The 27,897-nt window shown below is 37.9% G+C and overlaps 1 protein-coding gene and 1 pseudogene across 1 annotated transcript; both read left to right on the plus strand.

Annotated features, from left to right (window-relative positions):
- The first annotated feature begins 1 nt into the window (after position 1).
- LOC131772384 (uncharacterized) lies at positions 2-27,897 on the plus strand. The gene is made up of 7 exons (XM_066170772.1): positions 2-59; positions 626-697; positions 10,104-10,415; positions 11,154-11,288; positions 16,049-16,564; positions 16,731-17,018; positions 27,611-27,897. Exons 1-7 carry the CDS (start codon positions 2-4, stop codon positions 27,895-27,897), a joined length of 1,668 nt encoding a protein of 555 aa, XP_066026869.1.
- Positions 11,565-13,364, plus strand: LOC136282791 (uncharacterized; annotated as a pseudogene).

A 27,897-nucleotide genomic window follows, 5' to 3' on the forward strand; every position in this document is an offset into this window, starting at 1 on the left:
CATGACGGACAAGTTACAGTGGACCAACGGTACGTCAACTGTGGACTGTGCCTACCAAGGTGAATACAGAATAGAAACAATAGGAGCCTCAGGGGGGTACAGTGAGGGCACAGTTATCAAGGAGGGAGAGCGGCGAGGATGATTGGAAACTTTATGTTGACCAAAGATGAGATCATTCATATACTTGTTGGTCAAAGAGGGGAAAAAAGGCATAATAAAAAATTCTACCAAAGAAAAACTGCTTCAGGCGGAGGAGGTACATTTGTAGTAAGAGACAACAAAACTTTAATCATAGAAGGAGGTGGGAGGGAGGATTGCAAAATGACAGAACAAAACATTCTCGGGATGTGATGCCGTCCATAAACCATCAGGGAATGCAGGGTAACAACTCCTTTATTCCTGTCAGGAGGAATGGAACGGAGATGGGAGGACAAACTGATACTGATAAAAGGTGAAGAAATTCCTTTTTATAAATACTGAAATTTTTTTGCATTATAGTGCCACCCATCAGCATTTCGAACAAAGAGGTGCTACTGGTCGCTTAAATTTGGATTTTTTTCAGAATCACTTAAAGCCATGATCTCTTCACGTAGCTAATATCAACTGTAAATCTTCTTGATTGTAGGTGGTGGTGGTGGCGGCGGATTTTACAGTAATGGAGAAGATTCAGGGGGTTCTGGTGGAGTGGGAAAGGGAGGTTACCGGATTTCTAGCAGGGGGAGAGGGGGGAAGACATTTGGGTGGGTTCGGGGTGGGGGTGGTATATTGCAGCTAAAGAGTTCTGAGGGAGTGTGGAGGGTAGCTGGGGGGAAGTGGAGGTGCGAATAAAAATATTTTTTTTAGGGGAGGGGGAGGTTCTTTCACAACGGAACAAATTCAGCAAAATGAATGTTGTTATAATACTGCTGGACATGGTAACAGTGATCATTCCATTCTTCATTGAAATGCATGGCAGCACTTTTCTTAGCTGGTAGTGGTAATTCTGTTTTGAAGCGCTAATTGATATTGTTTTGAAACTCAATACTCTTAATTTTTTTGGGTCATTATTTAGATTTGTTAGTACGCCGTGTTCATTGATGGAGCTCAATCTGATTTCTGTAATAAAACATGTGGTATTCCACAGGGGTCTATTTTAGGCCCTCTCATATTCACTGTTTATCTTACTGATCCCTTCATGTGATTTGGTTTCAAACACAGATTGTATGCAGCGATACTACCCTCACCACATCTGCAGAAGACCCAGGTGTGCTTGAATATAAAAATGAATAATAATATTAATTTAATCCAGTCATGGCTGTCAGCAAAAAAAATAACTTTAAAATGTGAAGAAGAATAAATACATGCTGATAGGGAGCCAATTAAGTTATCCCAAATAAATAGTGACTTCACAGTCAAAGTCAATACCACTCCCTTAGAAAGAGTAATTGAACATAAAACCCTGGAGTTCAAATCGGACTTTGGGAAATCTTTAAGCTGGCGCAACACATTTCCCATACCATTTCAAAGAAAAATATCCGATGGTATTGCTATATTGAGGCGTGTAAGTAATTTTATACACTTGATACTACAGTGAATATGTATAATGCAATGGTGATACCATATTTTAATTACTGTAATAAAGGGCTAGCAGACAATCTTCAAAAGACTGCGGAATAGGGCTTGCTAGAATTTCTCACCTTTTCTAACTATGACGTGCGCTCAAGGGTTTTGGGTGGATGAGATTGGATTGGAAAGGCTAGAATACTTATAAGACTTAAAAACGGTTGGCTGTGACAATGTATAAAATACATAATAATCTTTCCCCATCGTATCGCAGGCGGATCTTTACAAAACACCTCCAAATGTACAATCACACAATCTTACAGAAATTCTGAGCTAAATTATTATGTCCCCAGACCCAGAACTGCGTCTAGCGAAAGGGAGCCTACACTACAGAGGGATCTGTGGTGGAATAGGATTCCTTCTGCGATTAAAAAACTGCCTAGTTGGACGTTTTTAAAAAACTTAGTTCCATGGGAAAGAGTTCTATGATACACAAGTGTAACTCGTATTATTCATGATATGAGTTTTTGTATTTTTAACATTTATAGTACTCGGTAGCTTGTGAATAATGATATAAGTTTTCGTTTCTGTTTTTGTATGTTTAATATTATAGTCAGCAAGTTCTTAAAGTATTTTAGTATAATTTTAAACACGATTCCTAGGAAGACCATGTAAAATGATACTGAGTTCGTGTATAAATAAAGCTTGATGATGATGATGAGGTTACTGAACAAACAGCACAACTTGTGGTTCTAGAGGCGTTGAGTTGAAGGTAGCATTAAAAATTTAAAGACAAAAGTTGCTAGAATGCGTGAGCGCGGGTTATGCATTTTTACTGACCTTACCTTCTTCCCGGGGGGGGGGGGGGGGGGAAGGGGAGGCCGCACCTGGCTTCTTTAATTTTTTTGCCCGTTGGCCTGCGATATTTTGCTGCGCCTGACACTAACTATAGATGATGGCGCATTCACGTTAACGCAAAACCTTATGTACTTGTTATATTTTTGTTTTTCTGCTAACATCTGGAATATCTTTTCAGGAGGCTCTCGTGCTCTTTCACTTAAAAGTGGAGTAAAGCGCTGTAATTTTCACCTAGTTCGAAAGAACGTTTCTGCTTAATAACAGTTAGAAATAGATTGCGAACAATCTTGCTGGTGGATTGACTAAAAGATCCCAAGAATTGTTTCTATGAGGTACAGAAAAGAGCAATCCCTTTACCTATATTGTCGGTCTCTAGTGGTCGACTTAGTAAATTCTGGTGAAAATCAATAATTGAGATCTGGCTTTAAGTATTTTCTGATGTTTGTTAGGTAAACCTAAATTATAAAGTCACATCAACTGTAGAAGCAAGGTAAATTTGTGAAAAATATTCACGTATCTTTTAAAAACAAGAAATTCGTTGGATCCCCCAACTTTACCTATTCGATTGCTTTTTCAATGTTAACTTCAATCCGCACGGAGGAACTCAAGGCGCTTCTCTGGTTCTCCAAAAACATTGGCGGTACTTGGACGCTCAATCTTACTTCACTTACAAGTTAAATTCCAGCCTCAATTAGACTCAAACTTCAAAATGAAGGCAGAAAGAAGCCGTTCAGCGCGCGTAAATGGAATAGAGCGTTAAGGTTTTTATCTTATATAGAGCGATTGAGTGTAATCAGGTGTGTGTAAGCTTGGTGATCCAGTTTAGGTGTGAAGTGTAGAGGGAACGGAATAGAAACAGAGGCCAGCTTTATGATCATGTGTGAGAGTGACTGAGTGGAAACATTAAAAGTGTATCATTAAATTGAACTTAAAATCTTTAAATTGAAACAAATTAAATTTGAATCGTTTGAAGATAAAATTAATTTTATATCCTTAACTCAGTGCTATATCACTCGCACCCACGTTTTTTACCGATAATCATCCAATGTTCGCGCTAGTTTCAGCTCATCCAGAAGACAAATACATTATTTTAGCTATAATTTTTGCTAAGTCGGTGCCATCATGAAAACTACTGACATAACAAGAAGTCGTTTGATGTGTCAGGCATGTAACTCTTATTTGCTTGGCACAACTTGAGTACAGCCCCCCCCCCGAAACGAGTCAGTTGTTATGGAGAAAATTTCCAGCAGAAGGGAAGGGATAAGTGTTTCGCAAGTAAATATTTACATTTGCATCGAAAAGTCTGAAAGAAGATGTGAAGTAAAGCATAGACGTGGCTTTTCATCCAACAAAATTGATATCCAGTTCTTTCGGAGAGTTTAAATTGGTTTGACAGGTTCTTTAGTCTGTTCATACCAAGTGTTAGCTTGTGAATCACCTTCCACCCTCTCTCCCCCCCCCTCCCTTCACTCTAGTTATTCAAATTATAGGCCATGACATTGATCTTGAGTTTCACCAACCAATTAGTTCACAGGGAAACTAATTCAGTTGTGACGACCACTGAGAACCTCATAATCAGACATAGAGGTCACGTATTTTAACAAATATTAAACTGCAGCTGTCTCGTTTCGCCCAAGTTTCTCTTGAGGAGGAAAAACGTGCTGTAGCTGTTTCGCTGCAATTATAACGGGCGTTCTTTCTGAGGACATGCTGTCTGTATTCTACTGTTTTGTTCTCACCATTTTGGCTTCCCTAATAACAGAAGGACAAGGTAAGATTTTCCTACACCCAATTTTTTCCTATACCCAATTCACACCAATGCTTAAAGGCTGTTAGTTAAACATGGTTAAAATTGTACTCTTAGCATCTGCTTAAACCGATGTTTTTAACTTCAAATTTAGCAGAATGAAAACAAAAATTAGTGATTATTTGAAACCTATGGGAAATTCTGTTATTCAGTGTTTTAATTCAACTTAGTGGATGTTGTGAATGGGGTATTATTTGTCGTCTAAGAACTATTTCAAAGTTTTCTTAATCATCATATAACTTTTGTCATCTTTATCTACATAACTAAGCCTTGAAATATTCACATAAGCATTTTTTATTAGTACTAAAACAATAATTATTTTATTCATCTACATACCTGAAGTGGCATAAGACAACCGAATCTTTCAAAGAAGTTTTCATTTTATTTTGCAAAATATTTTGAAAAAGCAAAGTAGACCCAATGATAACTTGTGTGTAATTCCCCCCCCCCCCCGAAATAGCTGCAAAACTACCTCTAATGTAACAATAATTTCCGTTTAAACTATCAGTAATTATCACAGATTTTTACAAAAATATCGCGGTTTTACACGTTTATGAAAACGGTCGTCGGACAAGGAAGAGCGTATATATATTTATAAGAACAGCCTTATTTTATTACATTCATACGAACATGCATAAAGCCAGAATAGAAAACCACATTAAGGACATCTTCCCCTATTAAGAAAAAATTGAAGGCTATAATACACATTACCGTACTTATTAGGTTATAAGGCGCACTCGGCTATAAGACGCACCCCCAATTCGGCAACTTCATTATTGCATGTTTTCAAACTGAAAATATCGCTAAAATACTTGGTTATAAGGCGCACCGTTGTTGGGGAGTAAAGATCAGTCAAGTTTATTGTAAATTTTCATAAACTTACAAAAAAGCGAAAAAGTCGCGTATTGATTATAGTTTACTGTTAATTAACAAAATCAGAATTGTCGCACACGCGACCACGCGCACAAACAAAAGCCTTGATTAAACTAGACCCTGTGAGCAGGGTAACTGGGATACCTGGATGGTATTGGATCCGTGGAATCAAGTGTTGTGATACTACGCGTGTCGGACTAGTATACTGAAATAGTGAGCTCAAGTCTGGCCAAGGGCATACACCTGTCTCAAAACATAGGCATGCTATGCATGCAAGAGTTATTTTTTCTAGGGTGGGTGGATTACTTGAAACATTGTAAGTGGTCTACATTCTTACAAAAGGAAAGAAGATTATTAACGCGGGAAAGAATGAAAATGTCGAATTACCTCACACACAGGTATTTTGTGGTAGATTATGTGTGTTGTGCGAATAAATGTAACCAAAAATAAACTGTATTTGTGCCACGGATACCTGTTAGTACAAAATGTAGACAGCAGACTGCAGACCGGATACAAAATATAGACTGCAGAGTGGGTAAAAAATGCAGACTGAGAATCTGAAGAGTTTTTACGTCTGGTATATAATAACATGTCATCTTACAGCTTACCGCGCGTCACGCAATCGCTTTTCCGCGATCAGCCTTCACGATTATTTGCACTATTGTGGAAATTCCTGGCCCATTTCTTGATGAAAATCGATCGTAATATAATTTCAAGCCTTCAACATAGTCTTCTCACTTTGCGCGCGAGTTGGTTGGTGTGATGTCTGTACAGATTTTACCATTGTAATAAAAGTAGATGACGTGAATAATAGTGATGGTAAAGCAAGCTTAAAACGGCAACAATCGCCAGAAACTACAACGGATACACAGGATATGAGTAAGTTTTATTGTTTTTCGAGAAAAATCTTCATATTTCGAAATATTTATCGTTGTAAATCGACCATATTTCGTTCCCTATACTATTCCTTATAACGTGTTAAAATTTTCAACGGTTTCCTAGAATAACTTACTCTGAGTCACACAACGCGTGACGCGTTCGTGAATTAATGATTGGCTCTTTCTCGAAAACGTGACCTTGGGTCGCCTGTGACAAGACAATTGCGTAAACAATACTTGACATAATAACATTATACACAAAAAACACGGGATTTTGGATCATGTATTTATTAAAAAAGAATATCCATACAACTACAATGAAAACAAACATAAGATTCACCTTTCTGATCGTGAAATTAATACCATTCGCACTGTTATCGTAGCTACGTTCCTTGGCATCAAGTGAATCCAACATGGTGTCTTTCTTCACTAGCAGTTTGCATCCATTTGAATTTTGTTCTTCAGTCTCACGGTAGTAGTGTTGTTCAATAGATTGCATAGAGTATATGCAGTTTGGTTTCAGATTTCAGATTTTTGCTTTTTACAACGAGTTTACGTTTTCAACTAAGACATTGGCATACTTGGCATACAAGACATACAAGGCATTCAATGCTTTCATGGCTTTCAAGCGTTCGCGATTCTGTCCGATCCAAAATTACCGCTCGATAACATTTTTGTGTGGATTGGCCGCGAACAATACGACTTGCGTATGCGTCTATAAGTATTTTGAGCGTTTGCCCCATAATGCTCCAGATGATCGTAATCAGATTACGTTGAAATACAAAACGACTGACAAAATAGTTTTATGGGCAAAAATCTCGTGTTCGTCATGTGACCCGGCCCTGTCCGTGCATGACAACGTCAATCATCATCAAGATAGCACGCGTGATCAGCATGTGAACACCTCATTGGATCACAGTTAGTTGTCATGGTGTTGAGGGCCCAATGACCTCTGGGTACTATTGCGCAATTTTTCCATTTTGTGGCGGAGGAAAAAAACAAGCACGTATCATATCTATGCAATTTGACTTCGCTCGTCTTTTCAGAACCACCATAATATAAAAGTCAATGACCAACACTGTTTATCCTTTTATTTGCTTGAAATCGTACCAGTAACTGTGATAAAAAAAAATTGTTTCGGGAAATATTCGCCTATAAGACGCACCCAAACTTTGCCGGTAATTTTTAATAGAAATTAGGAATTTCTTGAAAAAAACGGTGCGCCATATAACTGAATAACTACGGTATGTATAATCGCCAACCAGCAACATCCTAGGGGAATGTATTCAGTCGTGACAACCACTGACAACCTCATAAATAAACAAAGAAGGTGGCCCATTTCAACGTACATTAAACTTCAGCTGTCTCAAATTGGTTTATCTTCCTTTTAAGTTGAAAACATTCACAAACGTTGTTGGCTGAAATTATGACAGGCGATTTCTGAGGACATGTTTTTTGCATCTTACTGCTTCGTTCTCGCCGTTTTAGCTTTCTTAATACCAAAAGGACGAGGTGAGACTTTCCTACAGTTATCTTCTTGCTCATGTCTGAGTACTATTTGAAAATCTACCAAACCATTATGTTTCGTTCTTGGTAGCCTTGTATATTAACTTAACTAAACTTTGAAATAATCATACAAACTACTCCTGCAATTGATAGATATAATAAATTACTTCAGTGAAATAGTTCTCCCTTGGATAACATGAAATAACTTGCATATTTACGAGGATTTCACATATCGTTTGAATTCATTTTACACCTTATGATCATTATTTCGAAGCAACAAGATGGCGAACAAATCAGAAGCGAAAGTGTACTTTATAATCGATAACCACGTCTTTCTCTCAGCAATGTTGTCCGTGCACGTTTATAACTTTTCGATCCACGCAATCATTACGGATGAAATGACCACTGACAGGCCTTTGTATCTTCACAACGAGAAAAATAACTTTTCGTGGAAAAGTGTCTTATCCTCAAAGCCTACCTAATTTATAAAAATTTGGCGTTTGGTGAAATTTGGCTCCAGATAAAGGTGGTGCTGAGGTTGATTGAAATTTTCCAAACCTAAATCGAGGACTTTGTGTATTGCAGGTAGCCTTTACAGAAAGGAAGTTCTAACTTAGCTTGGGGCACAATTTTACTCTTCAGACACGTATACATAAACACGAATACGTTTAGCATTACTCCCAACCACGGGCTTTTCGAGCCAAGCCGGTGGTTGCAAGGAAAAATTTGTTTAACAAATTTTGCGCAATCCTGTTTGATCAGAACGGAGATTGTTGAAAGTCGATTCTGTTCTAAGTTTTTTTTAAAGTGCTAAAAGAAAAATAGTGAAGACAATCCGTCTTGCAAACTAAGGTCGAAATTTTTTTGGACGCGAGTATTTTCAGTATTCGTCCCTCTTCACCATTCTAACTCTATTTCACACCGAAAACTATATCTAGACTTGACTCGGCAATTTCACCTCGTCTTTATTTGACGCTCAAATGTGGGCGAACGAGGATCGCGTGTAAACAGTTGCTAAAGAGTATTGTTGACTGCCTCCTACGTCGCACTCATACGGACATAATAAGCCACAATAAAACAACACATAAAGGACTTCTTCCTCTTTTTTTATTCAAATTATAGGCCATTGACATGCATTAAGTATAATCACTTAGAACCTCATAATCAGACAAAAGAGGTGACGTATTTTAACAAAAATTAAACTACAGCTGTCTTATTTCGTCCAATGTTTCCCTTAAGGAAGAAAAACTTACTGTAGCTGTTCGCTGGAATTATAACGAGCGTTTGCGTTCTACTGTTTCGTTCTCACCGTTTTAGTTTCCCTAATACCAGAAGGACAAGGTAAGATTTTGCTATACCCAGTTTCCACCAATACTTAAACATGTTTTAAAGCTGTTATGTTAAACATGGTCAAAAATTGTCTTCTTAGCAGCTGCTTACACCGATAGTTTTCAACTTCAAATTTTTCAGAATGAAAATAAGATTGGTGTTTACTTGAAACCTATGTCAGTTATTCACATATCTGTTTTAATTCAACCCGGCTGATGTTGTGAATGGGGTATTACTAGTTGTCTAAGAACTATTTCAAAGTTTTCTTAATCATCATATAATTTTTATATTACCTTTATCTACATAACTAAGCCTTTAAATATTCACATAAGCATTTCCTATTAGTATATAATACAGTAACAATTTTTTTCATATACATACTTGGAGTGGCATAAGACAACCAAATATTCCAAAGGAGGTTTTTATTTGATTTTGCAATATTTTTTGAAAATGACAAAATCGAAACATATAAAATTTAGTGAACATGGTTTTTGGGCGGAGCCAAAAGGGAAGGTTTCCTTTGAATAAACAGTCATTGTCTCTACAGTGATGTCCGCGAACCGCGTTTAATTTTGAACTTTTTGATCCAACACAATGGATAAAATGACTACTGACAGACCTTGAAAAAAATGAGCACCTTAATTTTCGCGCTGTTTGGCTGTTTGGTACAGTTCGGCTTCAAAGTTGATGTTTATGGGCTTTAATGAGCGGGCAGATGAAAGGAATAAGTTATTACCGATACACCGCAGAAAGAAAGTTTAAAATTAGCCTGCGGAGCAATTTCGCTTCACCCAGCCATAACAGGTGATTTCGACAAAAAAATGTGTTAAACAAACTTTACGCAGTCTGGTGTGATCGTAAAGGAGACTGATGGCAATGATCGAGTCATTGAGCTCCTTAGGATATTTTAGGTTAAAAAATATACTCTCTGCATCGGGAAAAATGAATTGTCGGCGGTATCTCTACTTGATCAATTTCTCGTCCGCTCAGTCATTCAAAATTTTCCAGACCTTTAAAAGCTCATAATTTCCCAAAACTGTCAAGTCCTATTACGATACTTTCAGCTCTAATTTTTCCTGCACTCCATTTCCAGAACCACCTGTAAAATTAAAGAATTTTCTCTTGCAGTTCTTTTCTTCATAATTTATTTCGGAGGCTAAATGTTTCTTTTTTGCGATAAGTATTTACAAAAAAGAGAATAACAGATGGGCGGGGGGTTTGAGGTCCTGTTCTTCCAATTATCCACTGTTCTTAGTCAGCCTCGAGAAAAAAAAGTTTATTCATTGATGTCTATGAGTTTCGTTTTTCAGGAAAAATGCTGTGGATATTTCGTTATTTTCTTGTCTGTGTTTCGGTCACCAACCTTGTAATCGCTGAGGATCAGTGCAGGATAGAAATTAACATTCGTGGCATGACTCTCAAAGGCTTCGTTTTCAAGAGAATGACAGTAGCAGCTCCTCATATCTGTGACATCTTATGTGAAAGGGAAATTACCTGCCAGAGCTATAATTTCAACAGAAAAGAACAGATCTGTGAATTAAACAACCGCACAAAGGACGTAAGACCCGAGAATTTCCGCTCGGATCCAGCGTGGTTTTATATTCGCCGTTTGAACGGAAGAGGTAACTATTCAGCCAATAATGTTGAATAATAATTATCAATATTTTGGTCATACGCTCGACTTTGATTACAGTCCGCGTTTCCTGATCTCCCGCGATCATCGGTATTGATTTTTCTATCATTTCTCAATTCTAATGATGAACGACATTAGTTCTATCCCTTTTCTTTGTAGTTGCTTTGTAGTTTCCCACCAAAAGCGTAGCTCCAAGTTCTTCCGACAGACACACAACCCACAATTCCTCCATTAACTCTGACGAAGGGCTAACACTCGAAACATCTGTTTTGAAACTCTGAACGGTGGCCAACTTACGTTATCAAGTCACTTGATAGCACCAAATAACCTTGTTATACTCTCTCACCGACGCAGCACCACAGTTTCATTAGAAAATTACCCCCTTTATTCAGTTTAACTTTTAGTTAACTTCTTCACAGAACAGCTTTGATACATGTGTGAAATAGTGATAACAAATTATTTATGTATTTATTCTTTAAAATGATACAAAAAGCTTAGGGTAAGAAGATAAAAAAGCTGGTGGGTCTAAAGGAAGGGTTTAAAAGTGAGGGGGCCCACTTCCCAAGAGAAGGCTGCTTGACAGAGCGTTTAATTTAACACATTCGAAGGCGGAATTTGAGTGAATGGAATTAGATCCTTATTCTAATTCTCTTGTGCTTTTCACTCTCGGCTTTCGACTTGCGCACCTACATATACTTTATTTTCAACATTTTTACCTACATACCAGTTCCCTTGGGTTCGATTCCGGAGTTACCAGCACGTTCATGCCGGGAAATAACAGCAAGCGAAGGAAAAAATACTGCAAGCAACAAATACTGGCTGGATCCATCTGGCACAGGAAAGGCAGTTTTGGTTTACTGTGGTATGAATTTTCACTCTCTGTTTAAATTGTAGATTCTTTTAATAGCGTCTCTCTGTTTGCGACAACTAAGAAGTGTTTTGCGACAGCTAAGAAGGGTTTTGCGACAACTAACAAGTGTTTTGCGAAACTAACAAGTGGTTTGCGAAACTAACAAGTGTTTTGCGACAACTAAGAAGTGTTTTGCGACAACTAAGAAATGTTTTGCAACAACTAGAGTTTGGCGACAATTTGAATCTTCTTCTGCATGTTACGCAAGACTATTTTTCTGATAAATTAATGAGTGGGTTCCTATTACTGTACGAAAACTAAGAACTAAGAAGTGTTTTGCGACAACTAAGAAGTGTTTTGCGACAACTAAGAGGTGTTTTGTGACAACTAAGAAATGTTTTGTGACAACTAGGAAGTGTTTCGCGACAACTAAGAAGTGTTTTGTGACAACTAAGAAGTATTTTGCGACAGCTAAGAAGTGTTTTGTGACAACTAAGAAATGTTTTGCGACAACTAAGAAGTCTTTTGCGAAAACTAAGAAGTGTTTTGTGACAACTAAGAAGTGTTTTGTGACAACTAAGAAGTGTTTTGTGACAACTAAGAAGTGTTTTGTGACAACTAAGAAGTGTTTTGTGACAACTAAGAAATGTTTTGCGACAACTAAGAAGTCTTTTGCGAAAACTAAGAAGTGTTTTGTGACAACTAAGAAGTGTTTTGTGACAACTAAGAAGTGTTTTGTGACACTAGATCTTTGGATTCACTGAAATTATCAACAAATCAGTACAACACAGCTGTAAAACAACAAGGAGTCACCAGATCGCTGGAAATAAAGTGGGAAGAAAACAGAGGCAAAATTCTTGCAGAACTGACTATGAACAGGACAAAGAAGAACACAGGTGACGCAAAGCCAATGAAACAAAGGAAGAGCATCGCTAAGAACAGGTCCTCATGCACTGATAAATATCCTCTGGCTTCCAATCTTTTACTCGCCAAGTTTAAACCACGGAGAGCAGCAGGAAGCAAAGTGTCCAAACTTTGGTTAAAAAGTAATGAAATTGAAAATTAAAGCATGCTATGGCGCAGAAGAAGCTCCAAAATTTAAGGGAAGCAGCAACTGGTTCCAGAGATTCAGAGAAAAACACAACACATTACTGAGGAGAAGGATCAACTAGTAAAAAAAAAAAGACTGGGAAGAAGATGGCCGGGATACGATCCAGAAATTCCATAGGGATTTGAGGAAAGCCTCGAAATCACAAAGGAGAAGAAACAAGTTCCATACAGTTGACCCAAAGAATGCAAGATTGATACCTTAAAATAGATACAATATCGACCAGGTAGGTTCCTGTCCCATTTGTAAACGAGCAAGATAAAACCTACGACACATTGGGTGCTAAGCAAGTGTGCGTGTCACAACCATCTTCTGGTTTAGATAAACGACAGGCTACTCTACAACTTTGTATTGGGGCTGATGGGGAACAAAATGTGAAGCCAGCTCTTATCTTCAGAGGAAAAGGGCGTGTGGCCACTGAGGAGAGAGAAAAGTATGACAAGAGGGTTGATGTGTATTTCCAGCAAAATGCTTAGATTAATGAAGAAATCAGCATGCGGTGGGTTCAGGGCACACTTATTCCAGGAATTAGGAATGACTAAAAAGAATAAGTTCTATTTGTAGACCATGTCGGCTTTCAACAAGGTCAACAATTCCATGAAACATGCAGAAATCAGATCAACACTACAGTTTACATGCTGCCTGAAAACCACACTGACAAAATCCAGCCCATTGATGCAGAATGTGGTCGGATTATGAGAGGTAAAATTGGTGCAACAATGGAAACATGGCTGGAAGAGGAGAACAATCTCGATAAATGGCAGGATAGACTTTCAGCAAAGGATAGAAGAAGACAGATTGCACCCACGATTCGCTTTCCTCAGTCCCTTTGGATTAAACGTGGGTACTCTTATTTGTCTGCTCCGGATCTTCATTCTGACATTGACATAACGATTTTCATGGATGCACCATCTAACCCGGATGTGTCTCTCGATGATGACTCAACCGCCTCAAAGGTTTGCAAGATTACCCTGCTATAGCAGCTAGTTTACAGAGGGGATAATGATGTTGTTTGTGTTTGTGAGACCTGGCTCAATGACTCTGTCATGGAGTGTGAGCTGCCTTATGGCTACTCTTTCTATCGAAGGGGTAGAGAAGGACGCGTCGGCGGCGGTTTATTGTTCGCAACTGATCTACAGGCCTTTCGCCGTTTGGATCTTGAGAAAGAAAACACCTAACTGATCGTTGTTGAAATTAGAATGCTGAACTGTATTCCCGTTATCTTGTACACTTTTTATCGCCCGCCTGGTTCTTGACCTGAGATTCGTCATGATTTGAACTCTGCTTTCAGAGCAATGCTGAGTCACGTCGCATTGTTTTGGCAGGAGATGTTAATTTACTCTCTATCGACTGGTCCGCCGATTTACCAATCTCTTTGGGTACTGGGATTCATGCGATGGATAGATCTTTTTTTTGTGTGTAATTGTCCAGAAATTATCACAAACGTTCTCACTTCAACTCCGGAGAGGTGTGGGTTTCCAGCGGATCATCACATCTCAGAATTTACTGTCCTTTTAAAATTTAAGCTGTCTAAGTCTGTTCGCGCTACACCTACGATTTCAAACGCGGGAATTTTCAAGATCTTTGCAGTCTCCTGTCACATACCCTTTGGAAATTGTACTTTCTGGAGGCTTTGACGAGAGCTGAGCTTTATGAAAGGATGTGTTTTTGTCAGCTGTAGACCAATGTACACCTTCTAAGTCTGTAAAAGATACTAACCTCCCTGGATAGACAGTGAAGTTCGCCATCACATTCCTAAGAAATATGGGGTTCTAAGGAAATATCGCCTAAATAAGTCCGATGATAACAATCTGAAACTGCGCTCCTTGAGTCAACATGTTGAGTACCTGGTTAAAAGAAAACATCGCCTTTATTTGGAGAAAACTGAAGGAGCATCTTCTGAGAATCCAAAATTGTTTTGGAGTTATTATAAAGCCGTTCTGCACCACCGAGCCAAACAAAATTCAGTGATAACCTATTACGGCATAGAGGCTACGACCCCAGCTGAAAAGTGGATCTTTCAAATTCTTATTTTTCATCCGTCTTTACTCCTCTGAGTCCCGTTGCAAACTACGATATTTCCGCTCTTTCAGTGCACCAGCATAGATCAGTTATGCAAGTAACGAAGTTGCAAAATGTTTAGCCACTTTGGTTACCTCTAAAGCGTGCGGCTCTGATAACACTCCTCCGCGCCTTCTAAAAGAATGCAGCAATCAAATTGCACCTAGTCTTTGTTCGCTTTTCAATCTCTCCTTACGAACTGCTCGCATACCGTCTGAATGGAAATAAGCCAATGTCACACCGGTACGTAAAAAGGACTCTATGAAACCGGCTGAAAATTATAGGCCTATTTCCTTGTTATGTATTCAAAGCAAAGTCCTGGGACGCTGTGTCTGTATTAAACTTTACCATCATGTTAAACAATACATCAGGCCTCTCCAGCATGGCTTTTTGCGAAATCGCTCCTGCGTCACACAGCTGTTATCTCTTCTTAATACCACTGGTCATAACCTGGACAAAAATATTTAAACAAATGTTATCTACCTGGACTTTGCCAGCTTTCGATTCCATCGATCACTCAGTTTTGCTTCAAAAGCTCAAACGATATGGTGTGGAAGGCGACACGCTTTCCTGGTTTACAGATTACCTAAGTTGAAGATCTCAAAGGGTCATTTTGGATGGTGTTGCCTCGCAGTGGGTCCCAGTTACATCGGAAGTTCCTCAGGGCAGCCTACTTGGATCATTTCTATTTTTTGTTTTTATTAATGATCTGCCAGGTGTTCTACCGGAAGGTACTCAATCTGCTCTCTACGCAGACGACACCAAAGTCTTCAGTTCCATCTCGTCTATAGCAGATTGTGAACGACAACAACAAACTCTGAAAAACCTGAATTCCTGGAGTCACGATAATAACATACGATTCAATGCCTCTAAATGTAAAGTTCCCACTATAACACGCAAGAAAAAGCCTTTACTTCAAGACCTTTTTTAGGCCCTGAAAAAGTACTGCATGTGCGTGAGGAGAAGGATCTGGGTGTAGTTATCTCGGACAAACTTACCTGGGACTCACATGTACACTTGATTACAGCAAAAGAAAACAAACTTTTAGGTCTGCTAAAGAGATCATGTCCCTTGTTAACTAAAGTGGCAATAAGGTCCTTGTATTCAGCGATTGTGAGGCCTCACCTTTGTTAAGGAACTGAATGCTGACATTTTGCTCGGACTTTAAGTTTGCTTGTGGATTTGGAACCTTGGAAAGAGGGAGGGGGGGGACTGGTGCATTATGAATTTGCTTGACTTTTGCTGCGTTTTCAGTTGTTTATCACCAGGACTACTACCCCTCCCCCCTCCCCCCCTGCCCCCTCTCCCCCCTCTCCCCCAATGTAATACTATTGCCTTGAGTGATGTGGTTAAGGTTAGTTTCATCCATGAATTGATTAAGATGTTCTGCTTGCACATTTATTTCATCTGTTAGTAGTCTATGCAGTATTTAATATTTAGGAATAATTTTTCAGGCTGGTTTTGCAGAAAACACCCGATATATAAGAACAAAATCAGCCTGAACCACTAAAACACGTGTTATTTTAAGCAAAGCCAAAAGTAATCGTTACAATTTCTTACTAGTATCATAACCTTTATTATTTTGTGTATGTGTTTTACGAAGGATTTACAGCTGTTTTTACAAATCTTGGTAAGAATGGAACAGAGGGTCCAAACTCAGTTGGCAGTCACTACACAGGTCAGGATCATGACGGACAAGTTACAGTGTCCAGCGGTATTCAACTGTGGACTGTGCCGCACACTGGTGAATACAGAATAGAAACAATAGGTGCCTCAGGGGGGTACAGCGAGGACAGTGTCATCAACGGAGGGAGAGGGGCGCGGATGATTGGAAACTTTATGTTGACCAAAGATGAGATCATTCGTATACTTGTTGGTCAAAGAGGGGAAAGATCGAATTCTTACAAAAATGCTGCCTCAGGCGGAGGAGGTACATTTGTAGTAAGAGGAGAAATGCCTTTGATCATAGCCGGAGGTGGAGGAGGAGTTGCAAAAATGACAGAACAACATTCAGGATGTGATGCGTCCATAAACACAACAGGAAATGCAGGGTATAACTCGCCATTCCTGTCAGGAGGAAGCAACGGAAATGGAGGACAAACTGATAAACCGCACTCTGGTAGGTGAAGAATTTCCTATTTATAACTTCTGAATTTTTTTTTGCATCCATCAGTATTTCGAAAAAAGAGGTGGTACTGGTCGCTCAAATTTGGATTTTTCTCAGAATTACTAAAAGCCATGATCTGTTAAGTTGCTAGTGTCAACTGTAAATCTCTTGATTGTAGGTGGCGGTGGCGGCGGCTTTAACAGTAATGGAGAAGACTCACAGCAATCTCATGGAGGGGGAAAGGGAGGTAAAGGGTTTCTGGCCGGGGGAGAGGGGGGAAAACAGCAGGGTGGTTTCGGAGGTGGGGGTGGTTCTCGTTTTATTGGTGAGATACCTGGAGGCGGTGGAGGGTACTCCGGGGGAAGTGGAGGTGCGAATAAAGATATTTCCTGTGGGGGAGGGGGAGGATCTTTCAACAACGGAACAAATCAGCAAAATGAATGTTGTTATAAAACTGCTGGACATGGTAAAGTGATCATAACATTTCTCCACTGAAATGCATGACAGCACTTTCCTTAGCGTGTAGTGGTAATTCTGTTTTGAAGCGCTAATTGATATTGGTTTTTAAACTCAATTGCTTTTAATTTTTTTGGATCATTATTTAGATTTTATTATTAAGCCGTGTTACTGTAAGACAAACAGCGCAACATATGGTTCTAGAGGCGTTTATATTTGAGGTTAGAATTAAAATTCACAAACAACATTTGCTGGAATAGGTGAGTTTGTGAATTTTTACTGACCTAACCTTCTCCCCCGGGGGGGAGGGATAGAGTAGGGGGAGGGGAAAGGGGGGAAGGGACAGGGGGGAGGGGATGGGGAGAATTAAGCATGGCTCGTACGTTCTGAGTTTTATGATGCATGAATATTTAGGTGATAGAAAAAAGTGAACAACAAATTCTCCCACCTCTTTATTCAATCAGATTCCTACGCGTTAAAAACATACAATATTAGGGCGAGGCAAGATAATAGTTTGTAATCTCCAGGGTGAGGACAATGTTAGCTACAAATTACTTTGGCCTATAGAATAAAGAAGATACAAATGCCAAGACTGTTTAGACTTTAAATAGCGGGCATGGTGGGAAGTTAGTGATAATTGGTCAAATAATAACATATGGGTAATGAAGACTAAGTAATAATTTTGTAAAGAAACAGTTGTGAAGTCAGCTCTTCATATTCTTGTGCATTTTATGTCAATGAATACACATTTAACAATGTAAAGGTATGCAGTCAATCTTTTTTTCTCGATCAGCTCAAAACCAAAATTGATTTTCAGTAATGATACAGTCAGTGTGACCCGGCTTCTTTAATTTTTTTGCCCGTTCACCTTCTAAATGTTGCTGCGCATGACACTGACTGTAGGCGATGGCACATTCAAGTTAACGCAAAACCTTATTTACTTGTTATATTTTTGTTTTTCTGCTAACATCTGGAATGTCTTTTCAGGAGGCTCTCGTGCTCTTCGTCACTTAAAGTGGAGTAAAGCGCTGTAATTTTCGCGTAGTTGGAAAGAATGATTCTGCTTAATAATAGTTAGAAATATATTGAGAACATTCTTTGCTGGTGGTCGGTCTATAGTGTAGATTTAATAACCTCTAGTGAAACTCAATAAATTGATATCTGGCTGTCAGTATTTTCATGTTTGTTAGTTAAACCTAAATTATAAAGTCCCATCAACAGACAGCAGGGTAAATTTGTGAAAGAACGAAAAAAGTATCTATGTATCTTACAGGAAATTTCGTGTATCCCCCAACTTTACTCATCGTTGCTCGTCTTTGATGTCGTTCCTTGCAGCACACGAAAACCAGCCTTGACTGAAGGTCTTTGCAGGGTAATCGAAAATTGTATGATGCATGGATATTTAGGTGATGGAAAACAATGAACAACAAATTATTTTCTATGACAGCCTTGTATAGAAGGAGATTCTGACGACGGCTATAAAAAGCGTCGCGAATTGTTTGAGGCCTTCCAACGCAGTTTCTGATTAGACTTCTGATTGAGCAATCGTAAGATAGTAACTAAATAATTCACGCACACTTTTCACAAGACATTCGTCACTCATTACATGTGTCTCCTTTACTGAACTTACCTTCAGCGGAATACAACGAAGGTACAATTAAGTAGAAAGTCAAATTCGTTGAATTGGTTGTGAGTTGCTATATAAAAACTCACCTTTGTAGATACGGCTAATCATTCACTTGCACAAAATGAAAACAATTGAATCGAGACAGTTGCTGCATAGTGAAAATTTCTATGGAGCAGAAATGATGAATACTTTGCTATGAAAATTTCACATGTAGTCAAATATGACGTGAAATGAGGCCTGGACGGAGCCCTTAATCCAATAAAATCAAAATTCAATTCCTGATAACGCATAACTCTTCAGATAAAGAAAGGGGTAAGTTTCCAAAGAAACTTGTGTTGTGTCGGTTGGAGATTATAACAGGGTAGTTCGGTATTAACAAGTAAGTTGATAACGTGAATTGGCCACCGGAAAAAGTTTAAAAGTTGACGTCTTGAGCGTTAGCCCTTCCTAAGAGCGAATGGAGGAATTATAAGTCGTGTGTATTTTTATATGCAGAAAATTGAGCTTCGCTATTGGTGGGAATATGGTGACGAGAAAACAAAAATAAATTAGTTGAACGAAAGGCGCTCGTTGATATCGAGGGGATTTACAGTTTTGCGGCTTTCCGAACTGCCTTGATGTACGGAAATGCCGCATACTGTCATATGGTGCTCAGAATGATTAGGGAGATTTAATTAAATTACTTTTTCAAACGTATTGAAATGAATGCGGTTTATTTCGACTTTTTGAAGCTTAGTTTTTAAAAAACCAGAAATTGCAAAACCTATTTAATCAGCGCTTGTATTGATCGTTTCCACGCAGTTTTCCTATTCCGGTTAGAGGCCCCCTCGGACATAAGCCCCTCCGTTTCTAAGCCCTTCTAAAACCCCTCATGAAGTTGTACAGCCCCAGGGTTTATAACCAGCAGTTTACGGTAGAAGGCAATTAACTTCCTGATTTATTCAGACAGAACGCCATTAATACCCGTTCAGTATAATCAAGTTTCACCAACCAACAAGGTCCCAGAGGAACTAATTCAGCCATGACAACTACTAACAACCACATAAATAAACAAAGAAGGCGCCCAATTTGAACGCAGATTAAAATTCAGCTTTCTTAGTTGATTGTCCACTTGTCCTTAAAAGTGTAAAACTCACAGTAGCTATTCGCTGGGATTATAACGGCTGTTTTTTTTTCATTTGTTTTCCCTAATACCAGAAGGACGAGGTGAGATTTTCCTACAGTTCTATCCTAGTTATGTCTGAGTAATATTTCAAAGTTTTCAAAGGAGATGTTCCATTTCCTTAAATTTTCCATGACGAGAGTGAACCGACCAAACAGGATCAGGAACACCACTGCACACCACTAAAGTCACCTTGTATTCTTCTGTTTTTTGTACCAAAAAAAATAAGTTGCCTCTACCTAAGCATGGCTAAACATTTGCCATCGAATAATCCGGATTCTTATTAAGACACTGGGATGCGTCGAGGCCAAGAAAATTTAACGCTCTACTCTAGAAAAAACACTTAAGAGCTAATGTCAGCATGCATCAAACAAACAGCGGCAAGTCACCCAAATTTGTTTTCACTCCTACTTTCATATTTTGTAGCCCAATATGTTCTAATAATTGTGATGTAGTTTTTTTGTGAAAATTTATTTTAGTTTTCGAGAAATAACTTTTGTCGTTCGACCGCTCAAATATGCAAATTTTCAACCTGAATATTACCCGAGTTGTGGGACCTCATGTAACGAATGTACTAGACCTACGGTATTTCTGTGAACATAATACTTTGTTTTATTATCTAAACTTAATCCCCTGTCGCTATTGAAGCTGGCAAAGAAATATTTATTTTTTGGTGAATATTTTTGTCCGACATACTTTTCCTATGTCGAAAAGTAGCATCAAAACAAAGACAGTTTTAACAATGACCGATATGATAGAATCTACTGAGCTTCAAGCTTTTAAAAGACCAAAGGATGGTTATAAAGTTACTGTGAAAATTTCCTTGTGTATTTGTGTTTTTTTATCTTGAGACGAACTCAAAGTCCGGCAAAATTTACTTGATAGCGACTATGGAATATACATGGTGCGCCTACTTGTCGCCACCGTTAATTGGCATAAATCACTACAATTTGTAAAAAAGTCTAACATAACACTCTTACCTTGTTATTTATGATTTTATTAGCCGTTTCCATTATTATAATACGCCTGGGTATTATTTTTTTGACAGGAGCACAGGTTTTGCGTCGTGTTTTCCCCTCCCTCATTTATATCATAAGCTAGTCACGCAATAATTAATACCGACACAAGTGAAAATTTACCATGTTTAAAGATTTTTATTTACGTTGAATTGAAAATATATATTAAAATATGTGCTTTCTTCACTAACCGTTGTTTCAGCGGCAGCGAAGCAGTTAAAAGTGGGTTGTTGCTTCAACGCTACTGAAATTTTTAGTATTCAGACAGGCGAGCAAAGCGTGATGCTCTGGGAATAAAGACTTTTAGGGGCCTTTTACATGATATCCGAATGAGTTTTGTTCAAGAACGAGTTCATACCGGTTGCCACATAATATCCAGCGTAAAATTCATTCGAATAATTTTCGCTCTAAGTCGGAACCTCATGGACTACTGATAGACATAACAAGAATTCGTTTGATATTCAGACACGTAACCTCTTATTGTTATTGTTGTCAGTTGTTATGGAGACTATTTCCAGCAGAGGGGAAATGATAAGTGAAAATGTCAATTAAAAAATGACATTTGCATTGAAAAGCTCTGAAAGAAGACGTGAAGTAACCTGGACGGGGAATTTCATCCAACAAAATTGATATTTCTCTTCGAAGAGTTTAAATTGTTTGACAGGTTCTTTGGTCTGTTGATACTAAGTGTTAACTTGTGAATCATCTTCCACCCCCCCCCCCCATCCCCCCGCCATTCACTTTTCCTTTATTAAAAAACGGAAATTGAAAGGGTCCTGAGGTAAACAGTCTCGTGAAGGGGAGAGGGGGTGGAGGGCGCAAGTCATTCATGTACGAACATGTACGAACATGTACGAAACTTGTACGAATGACACTTGATTACATGAAAAACCAGCTTCACCTCACAATCAAAGAATGAGAAATAAATATGAGGATAAAAAACAAATTCTCCATCAGAGCCAACCCAAAAATTTCGGAACATCAACTTGTTTTGGTAAAACAGTCGTCTTTATTTGACGCTCAAGCGTGGGTGAACGAGGATCGCGTGTAAACAGTTTGTAAAGAGTATTGTTGACTGCCTCATACGTCGCACTCATACGGACATAATTAAGCCACAATAAAACAACACATGAAGGACATCTTCCTCTATTTTTATTCAAATTATAGGCCATTGACATGCATTAAGTATAATTACTGAGAACCTCATAATCAGACAAAGGAGGTGACGTATTTTAACAAAAATTAAACTGCAGCTGTCTCATTTCGCCCAATGTTTCCCTTAAGGAGGAAAAACTTACTGTAGCTGTTCCCTGGAATCATAACGGGCGTTTTTTTCTGAGGAAATGCTGTCTGTATTCTACTGTTTTGTTCTCACCGTTTTAGCTTCCCTAATAACAGAAGGACAAGGTAAGATTTTCTTATACCTAATTCACACTAATGCTTAAACATGTTTTAAAACTGTTAAGTTAAAGATGGTCATAAATTGTCTTCTTAGCAGCTGCTTAAACCGATGTTTTTCAACTTCAAATTTTGCAGCATGAAAATAAGATTGGTGTTTACTTGTGACCTATGGAAAATTCAGTTATTCACATCTCTGTTTTAATTCAACCTGGTTGATGTTGTGAATGGGGTATTACTAGTTGTCTAAGAACTATTTCAAAGTTTCCTTAATCATCATATAAGTTTTTTTTATTATCTTTATCTACATAACTAAGGCTTGAAAATATTCACTTAAGCATTTCCAATTAGTACTTAAAACAATTATTTTTTTCATCTATATACCCGGAGTGGCATAAGACAACCAAATATTTTAAAGGAGGTTTTTATTTTATTTTGTACCATATTTTGAAAATGACAAAATTGAATAAAATTAAATTTCAGGAAACATGGTTTCTGGGCTGAGCCAAAAGGGAAGGTTTATTTTGAATAAACAGTCATTGTCTCTACAATGATGTCCGTGAACCGCGTTTAATTTTGGACTTTTTGATCCTACACGATGGATAAAATGACCAGTGGCAGATCTTTTTGGCTGTTTGGTTTCAAAGTTGATGTAAAGGCTGGTTCCATTTTTCATAAAACGTCAATTGAGGGGTTCATGTACTTCAGAGAGCGGGCAGAAGAAAGGATTAAGTTATTATCGATCCACCGCAGAAAGAAAGTTTAAAATTAACCTGCGGGACAATTTCACTTCACCCAACCAAAACAGGCGATTTCGACAGAAAAATCTTCTAAATAAATTTTACTCAGTCTCATGTGATCGTAACCGAGACTGATGGCAATGATCGAGTCATTGAGTTCCTTAGGATATTTTAGGTTCAAAATATACTTTCAGCCTTTATAGTGCACGATCCAGCGCAAGTGTGCGATCATGAAGATTCTCTACTTGGAAATTCTCCACATTTATTTAAACGATCTATGTCACCACCACCGTTTTTCTCTTTTGACTGGTTGAATATATTACGGAGGGAAACTTGAAGAGGCACCTAAAGAAAATTTGTTTGCAATTAGTTAGAAGCTCCTTGAAATGGTAAAATAACTAGAAACAAGCGGGGCGGTATTTATTTTTCTTTACTTTCATAACATTACAAGAAATTCGAGTAATGGATCATATTTCAAGCCGATCAGCTTTTATAATTAAATGTTGCACAGTACTGTACGGCGTTAAAAAAATTGTTAAATATTTAAGCTTTGCGCGAAGATAATCATCTTCCCATGCTCTGAGAAGTTAGAAAACAATCATTAAAACGGTTTAAGTTTTGAGATTTTCGAAATTAAAATTTTCGGACAAATTTACTTAAATACAAAAAAACCCTGAAAACAGACTCATTGACTTATTGTTTATCCAAGCAAATTAGTACGTGTGATGTCCCCCAAGACTCTATTTCAGGTCCTTTGTTATGTAAATTATATATGATCTTCCTTATGCATCTAAATTAACACAACCTCTGCTTTTTGATGATGACACCAGTATCTTTTATTCTCTCTCAGATCCCGATTATTTAGAGTCCGTTCTCAATGATGAAGTGTGAAATCTTGACATTTGGATGAAATGCAATAAGCTTTCAGTAAATTTTAAGAAAACGAGTTACATTATTTTTAAATCGAGGCAGAAGAAACTTGGCAAATCTTTTTCCCTGTCCTTTGGAAATCAGACATTGAAACAAGTAAATGAAACAAAATTCTTAGGTGTTTATATTGATTGATACATTTAACAAGGAAACTTCACATTACAGTTGGCGGCTAAACAAATCCCTAGTCAGCCGGTATAATATTTAGGGCTAGATACTATTTGTCATCTAATACTAAACTTACTCTGTACTATACGTTAATTTACCCATATATCACTTACCTTATTCAACCTGGTTGTCCACGTATGTGACCAACTTAAATATAATTTTTTTATTTACAAAAACGTGTTGTGCGTGCTATTACCAACTCAGACTATCGAGAACACACTGCCTCCATGTTTGCTAAATTGGGCATCTTAGTTATTTTCTAAGTCAACGCATTGCAAATTCATGTTTTATTATCATAATCAACTATTGCCCCCGATGTTTCTCAAGTTGTTCCCTGAAAATAGGCAAGTACACAGTTATGATACAAGAATATCCAATTGCTATCGACCACATAAACTGTCGTACTAATCTTAAACAATTTACAATACTCTAACAAGGGCCTAAAATTTGGAATTCTCTCCCAATATCGATCACTGGTTTGACCAGATTTTTTACTTTTAAAAGAAAGATCATTGAACTTATCAATAAAATGAATCCGAATTGGCCAAGCCGCAAATCCACAACTTAATTACAAACATGTTGACAACCGAGGTGGCCTCTCCTATAAGCCTGATGGTTTCTTGGAAGTCTCCTCGTCCTACTATACTGTTAAACCTGTTTAAATATTATATCTTAAGTTGCCAATAAATGGTGATGATGATGATGATGATAAAATTGTGCGAAAGCCTTTCGTAGGTCCCTTAAGAAAAGTGAAATTTTTGGTGCTTAAGCATTATCAAGCGGAAAATCAAAACGAATTGTAATTTGACGAGCCGGTTGTTATGGTGAAAATTTCCAGCAAGGTAGACCCAATGATAACTTGTGTGTAATCCCTCCCCCCTCCCTTGCAATCCACCTCTTCGACTTAACGACGAACAGAAACTGAAAGCGTGTCAAGAAAGAATTACACTCGAAGACGTTGAAAATTGGCCCCACGAAATAGCTGCAAAACTACCTCTAATGCAACAATAATTCAATTTCAACCATCAGTGATTATCATAGTTTTTTAAGAAAATATCGAGGTTTTACATGTTTGTGAAAACGAACGTCGGCGTATATATATATATATATGTATGTATGTATATATATATATATATATATATATACACGTTTATATATATGTTTCATTTTTGGTAGCCTTGTCTATTAATATAACTAAACCTTGAAATATTCATACAAACTACTCCTTCAAGTGTTAGATATAATAAATTACTTTAGTCAAATAGTTTTCCCTTTGGATTACATGAAATAACCTTCACATTTACGAGGAGTTCACACATCGTTTGAATTCATTCTGCGCCTCCTGATCATTATTTGAAAGCAACAAGATGGCGAACAAATCAGAAGCGAAAGTTTACTTTAGAACCAGTAATCACATCTTTAGATCCCACGCAATCATTATGGATAAAATGACCACTGGCAGGCCTTTGTATCTTCACAACGAGAAAATAACTTTTCGTGGAAAGTGTCTCAAAACCTACCTTATGTACTAAAACTTGGCGTTTGGTGAAATTTGGTTCCAGATAGAGGTGGTGCTGAGGTTGATTGAAATTTTCCAAATCTAAATGGAGGACTTTGTGTATTGTAGGTAGCCTTCACAGAAAGGAAGTTCTAAATTAGCGTGGGCACAATTTTTATTCTTCATACACGCACACACACACGCATACGTTTATTGTTACTCCTATAAAGAAAAAATATTTGCCAAACAAATTTTGTGCAATCCTGTTTGATCAGAACGGAGATTGTTGAAAGTCGATTCGGTTCTAAGTTTCCTAAGTGTGAGAAGAAAAACAGAGAAGACAATCCGTATAAAAGATTTCAACTTTTTCACCGACTTAAATAAACATAGGCATGCGTGGCGTACAAGAGTTATTTTTTTGGCTGAGGAGGTTAAGATGGGGCTCTTTGTGTACCTAATGTTTCCATTTCTGTAACAGAAAAAGAGCATTATCTTCAAACGGACGAAAATAAAAACGTAATTTATCTGAACTCACACAGGTATTTTGTGGCCTATTCTCTCTATTGTTTAAATACTTCTAAGCAAGAATTATATGCATCAGTGCCAAACTTACTGTTGTCTATTTCGCTGCAGTTGTTTGGTCTCTTCACACAAGGCCATCTATTCCCCGTTGGAGAGAGAGAGCACGTTGCGTGATGAGACCAAATAACGGTTGCGAAAGAGACGACGCTTACTGCCGTTCCTTTAACAGAGATAAATTAAAATTCTACGTCTACAGTTAGTTGCCTAAAAAAATTTAACGTTTTTTTTTACACAAAAAGCAAACTGAATCTCTGTTGTATCTTCAATAGACCTTAACCAAAGATATATTGCGATCTCGAATAAGTGAAGATACATTGAACAAGAGAAAAGGATAAAATTTCAAAGAGGGCTCCTTGATTGGTTGTTGCTTACCTGGACTTTGCCCTCTGTGTGTGAAATGTGAGATAAAATGCAGGTTGTTTACAAGGAATTAACACGCGATTGGATTAAGTCCAAGGTAGCTAAAACGCAATTTAATACGTAGAAAAAGTCAAAACGCGGAAGAATTGTATATGAAAGATATCATAATCAGTAGCTTTTAGTTCCATGTGAAGCTTTTTTCAGTGGGGTTGAACAATGCGGTAAGAATACGTGATTAAATGCAGGTTGTTTACAAGGAAATGACACGCGTTAGAGCGAAGTCTAATTTGGCAAAATGGAATTTGATTGCTCGAATACAATTCAAGCACGTGAAAAATTGCAGTGCAATGATTAGATATGTTCTTATTGGACTTTGGACGTTGTTTTCGTGGTACGTGATGGAATGTAAGCTGTTTGGCGTGTGAGCTATGAGTAAAGGAGCGGAAAAAACACGTTCTAACTTTAAAATGGTACAAATGATGCGAACCTTTTTTATGTCAATAAATCTCGACCTTAATCGACGAGGCTCTCGCGAAGGCCACAACCATAACACTTATTTAATAAACACAAAATTTCTGGTTAAAGTCATTCTTTGTGCACGGCCCCCTGTTTAAATGACATCGTCTACAAGAAAACAATACCCAAACGCTGTGGTTGGCGCAAGATATTCAAATGCTATAATATGATTGGTGCGAGATAAATACCCCTAAACGCTGTGATTGGTGCAAGATATCCAAATGCTGTGATATGATTAGTGCGAGATAAATACCCTGATGCGGCAATCTGATTGGTGCAAGGTACATCCTCAAATGCGACAATCTGATTGGTGCTAGCAACATACCACTCTACACACTAACATACGGTTTTTCTTTTTTTCATAAAAAAATAACTTTAAAATGAATGTTTGATAATATTTCTCGAATATTAGTCCACTAGACTTTGGTAATCGATCAAAATAGCTGAGATCATCGAGAGGGAGATAAAAATTGCATCGATCAGTCGGAAGATACATCGTAAACATTCGGCTGGTGTTAATAAAATAATCGCCAAGCCATCAACCGAAGCAATAGTTTAGAAGAACTAAAGAAGCAACTTTCCAACTTTACAAAATTATTTTCCAGGTAACTGCCGCAGTTTAAAATTTACTACTTTTCCTAAACCTGGCTACCGGTTGGAGAATCACACGGTTCGAACTATCGACGTTGTCAACGAGGATCTCTGCATGTTCCAATGCTACCTGGAACCTAATTGCATCAGTTATAACTTCTGTGAGATAAAACAGCTGTCTGGAAAACATGAGTGTGATCTGAATAACGCGACTATTGAACATGATGAAGACCTGGTGAAAAAAGAAAGTTACATTTACCGCGGAGCAGAGGTGAGGATAAATTCTATGAGGGAAAAGTAA

Source organism: Pocillopora verrucosa, chromosome 8, assembly GCF_036669915.1.
Source record: "Pocillopora verrucosa isolate sample1 chromosome 8, ASM3666991v2, whole genome shotgun sequence".
Lineage (NCBI taxonomy): Eukaryota > Metazoa > Cnidaria > Anthozoa > Scleractinia > Pocilloporidae > Pocillopora > Pocillopora verrucosa.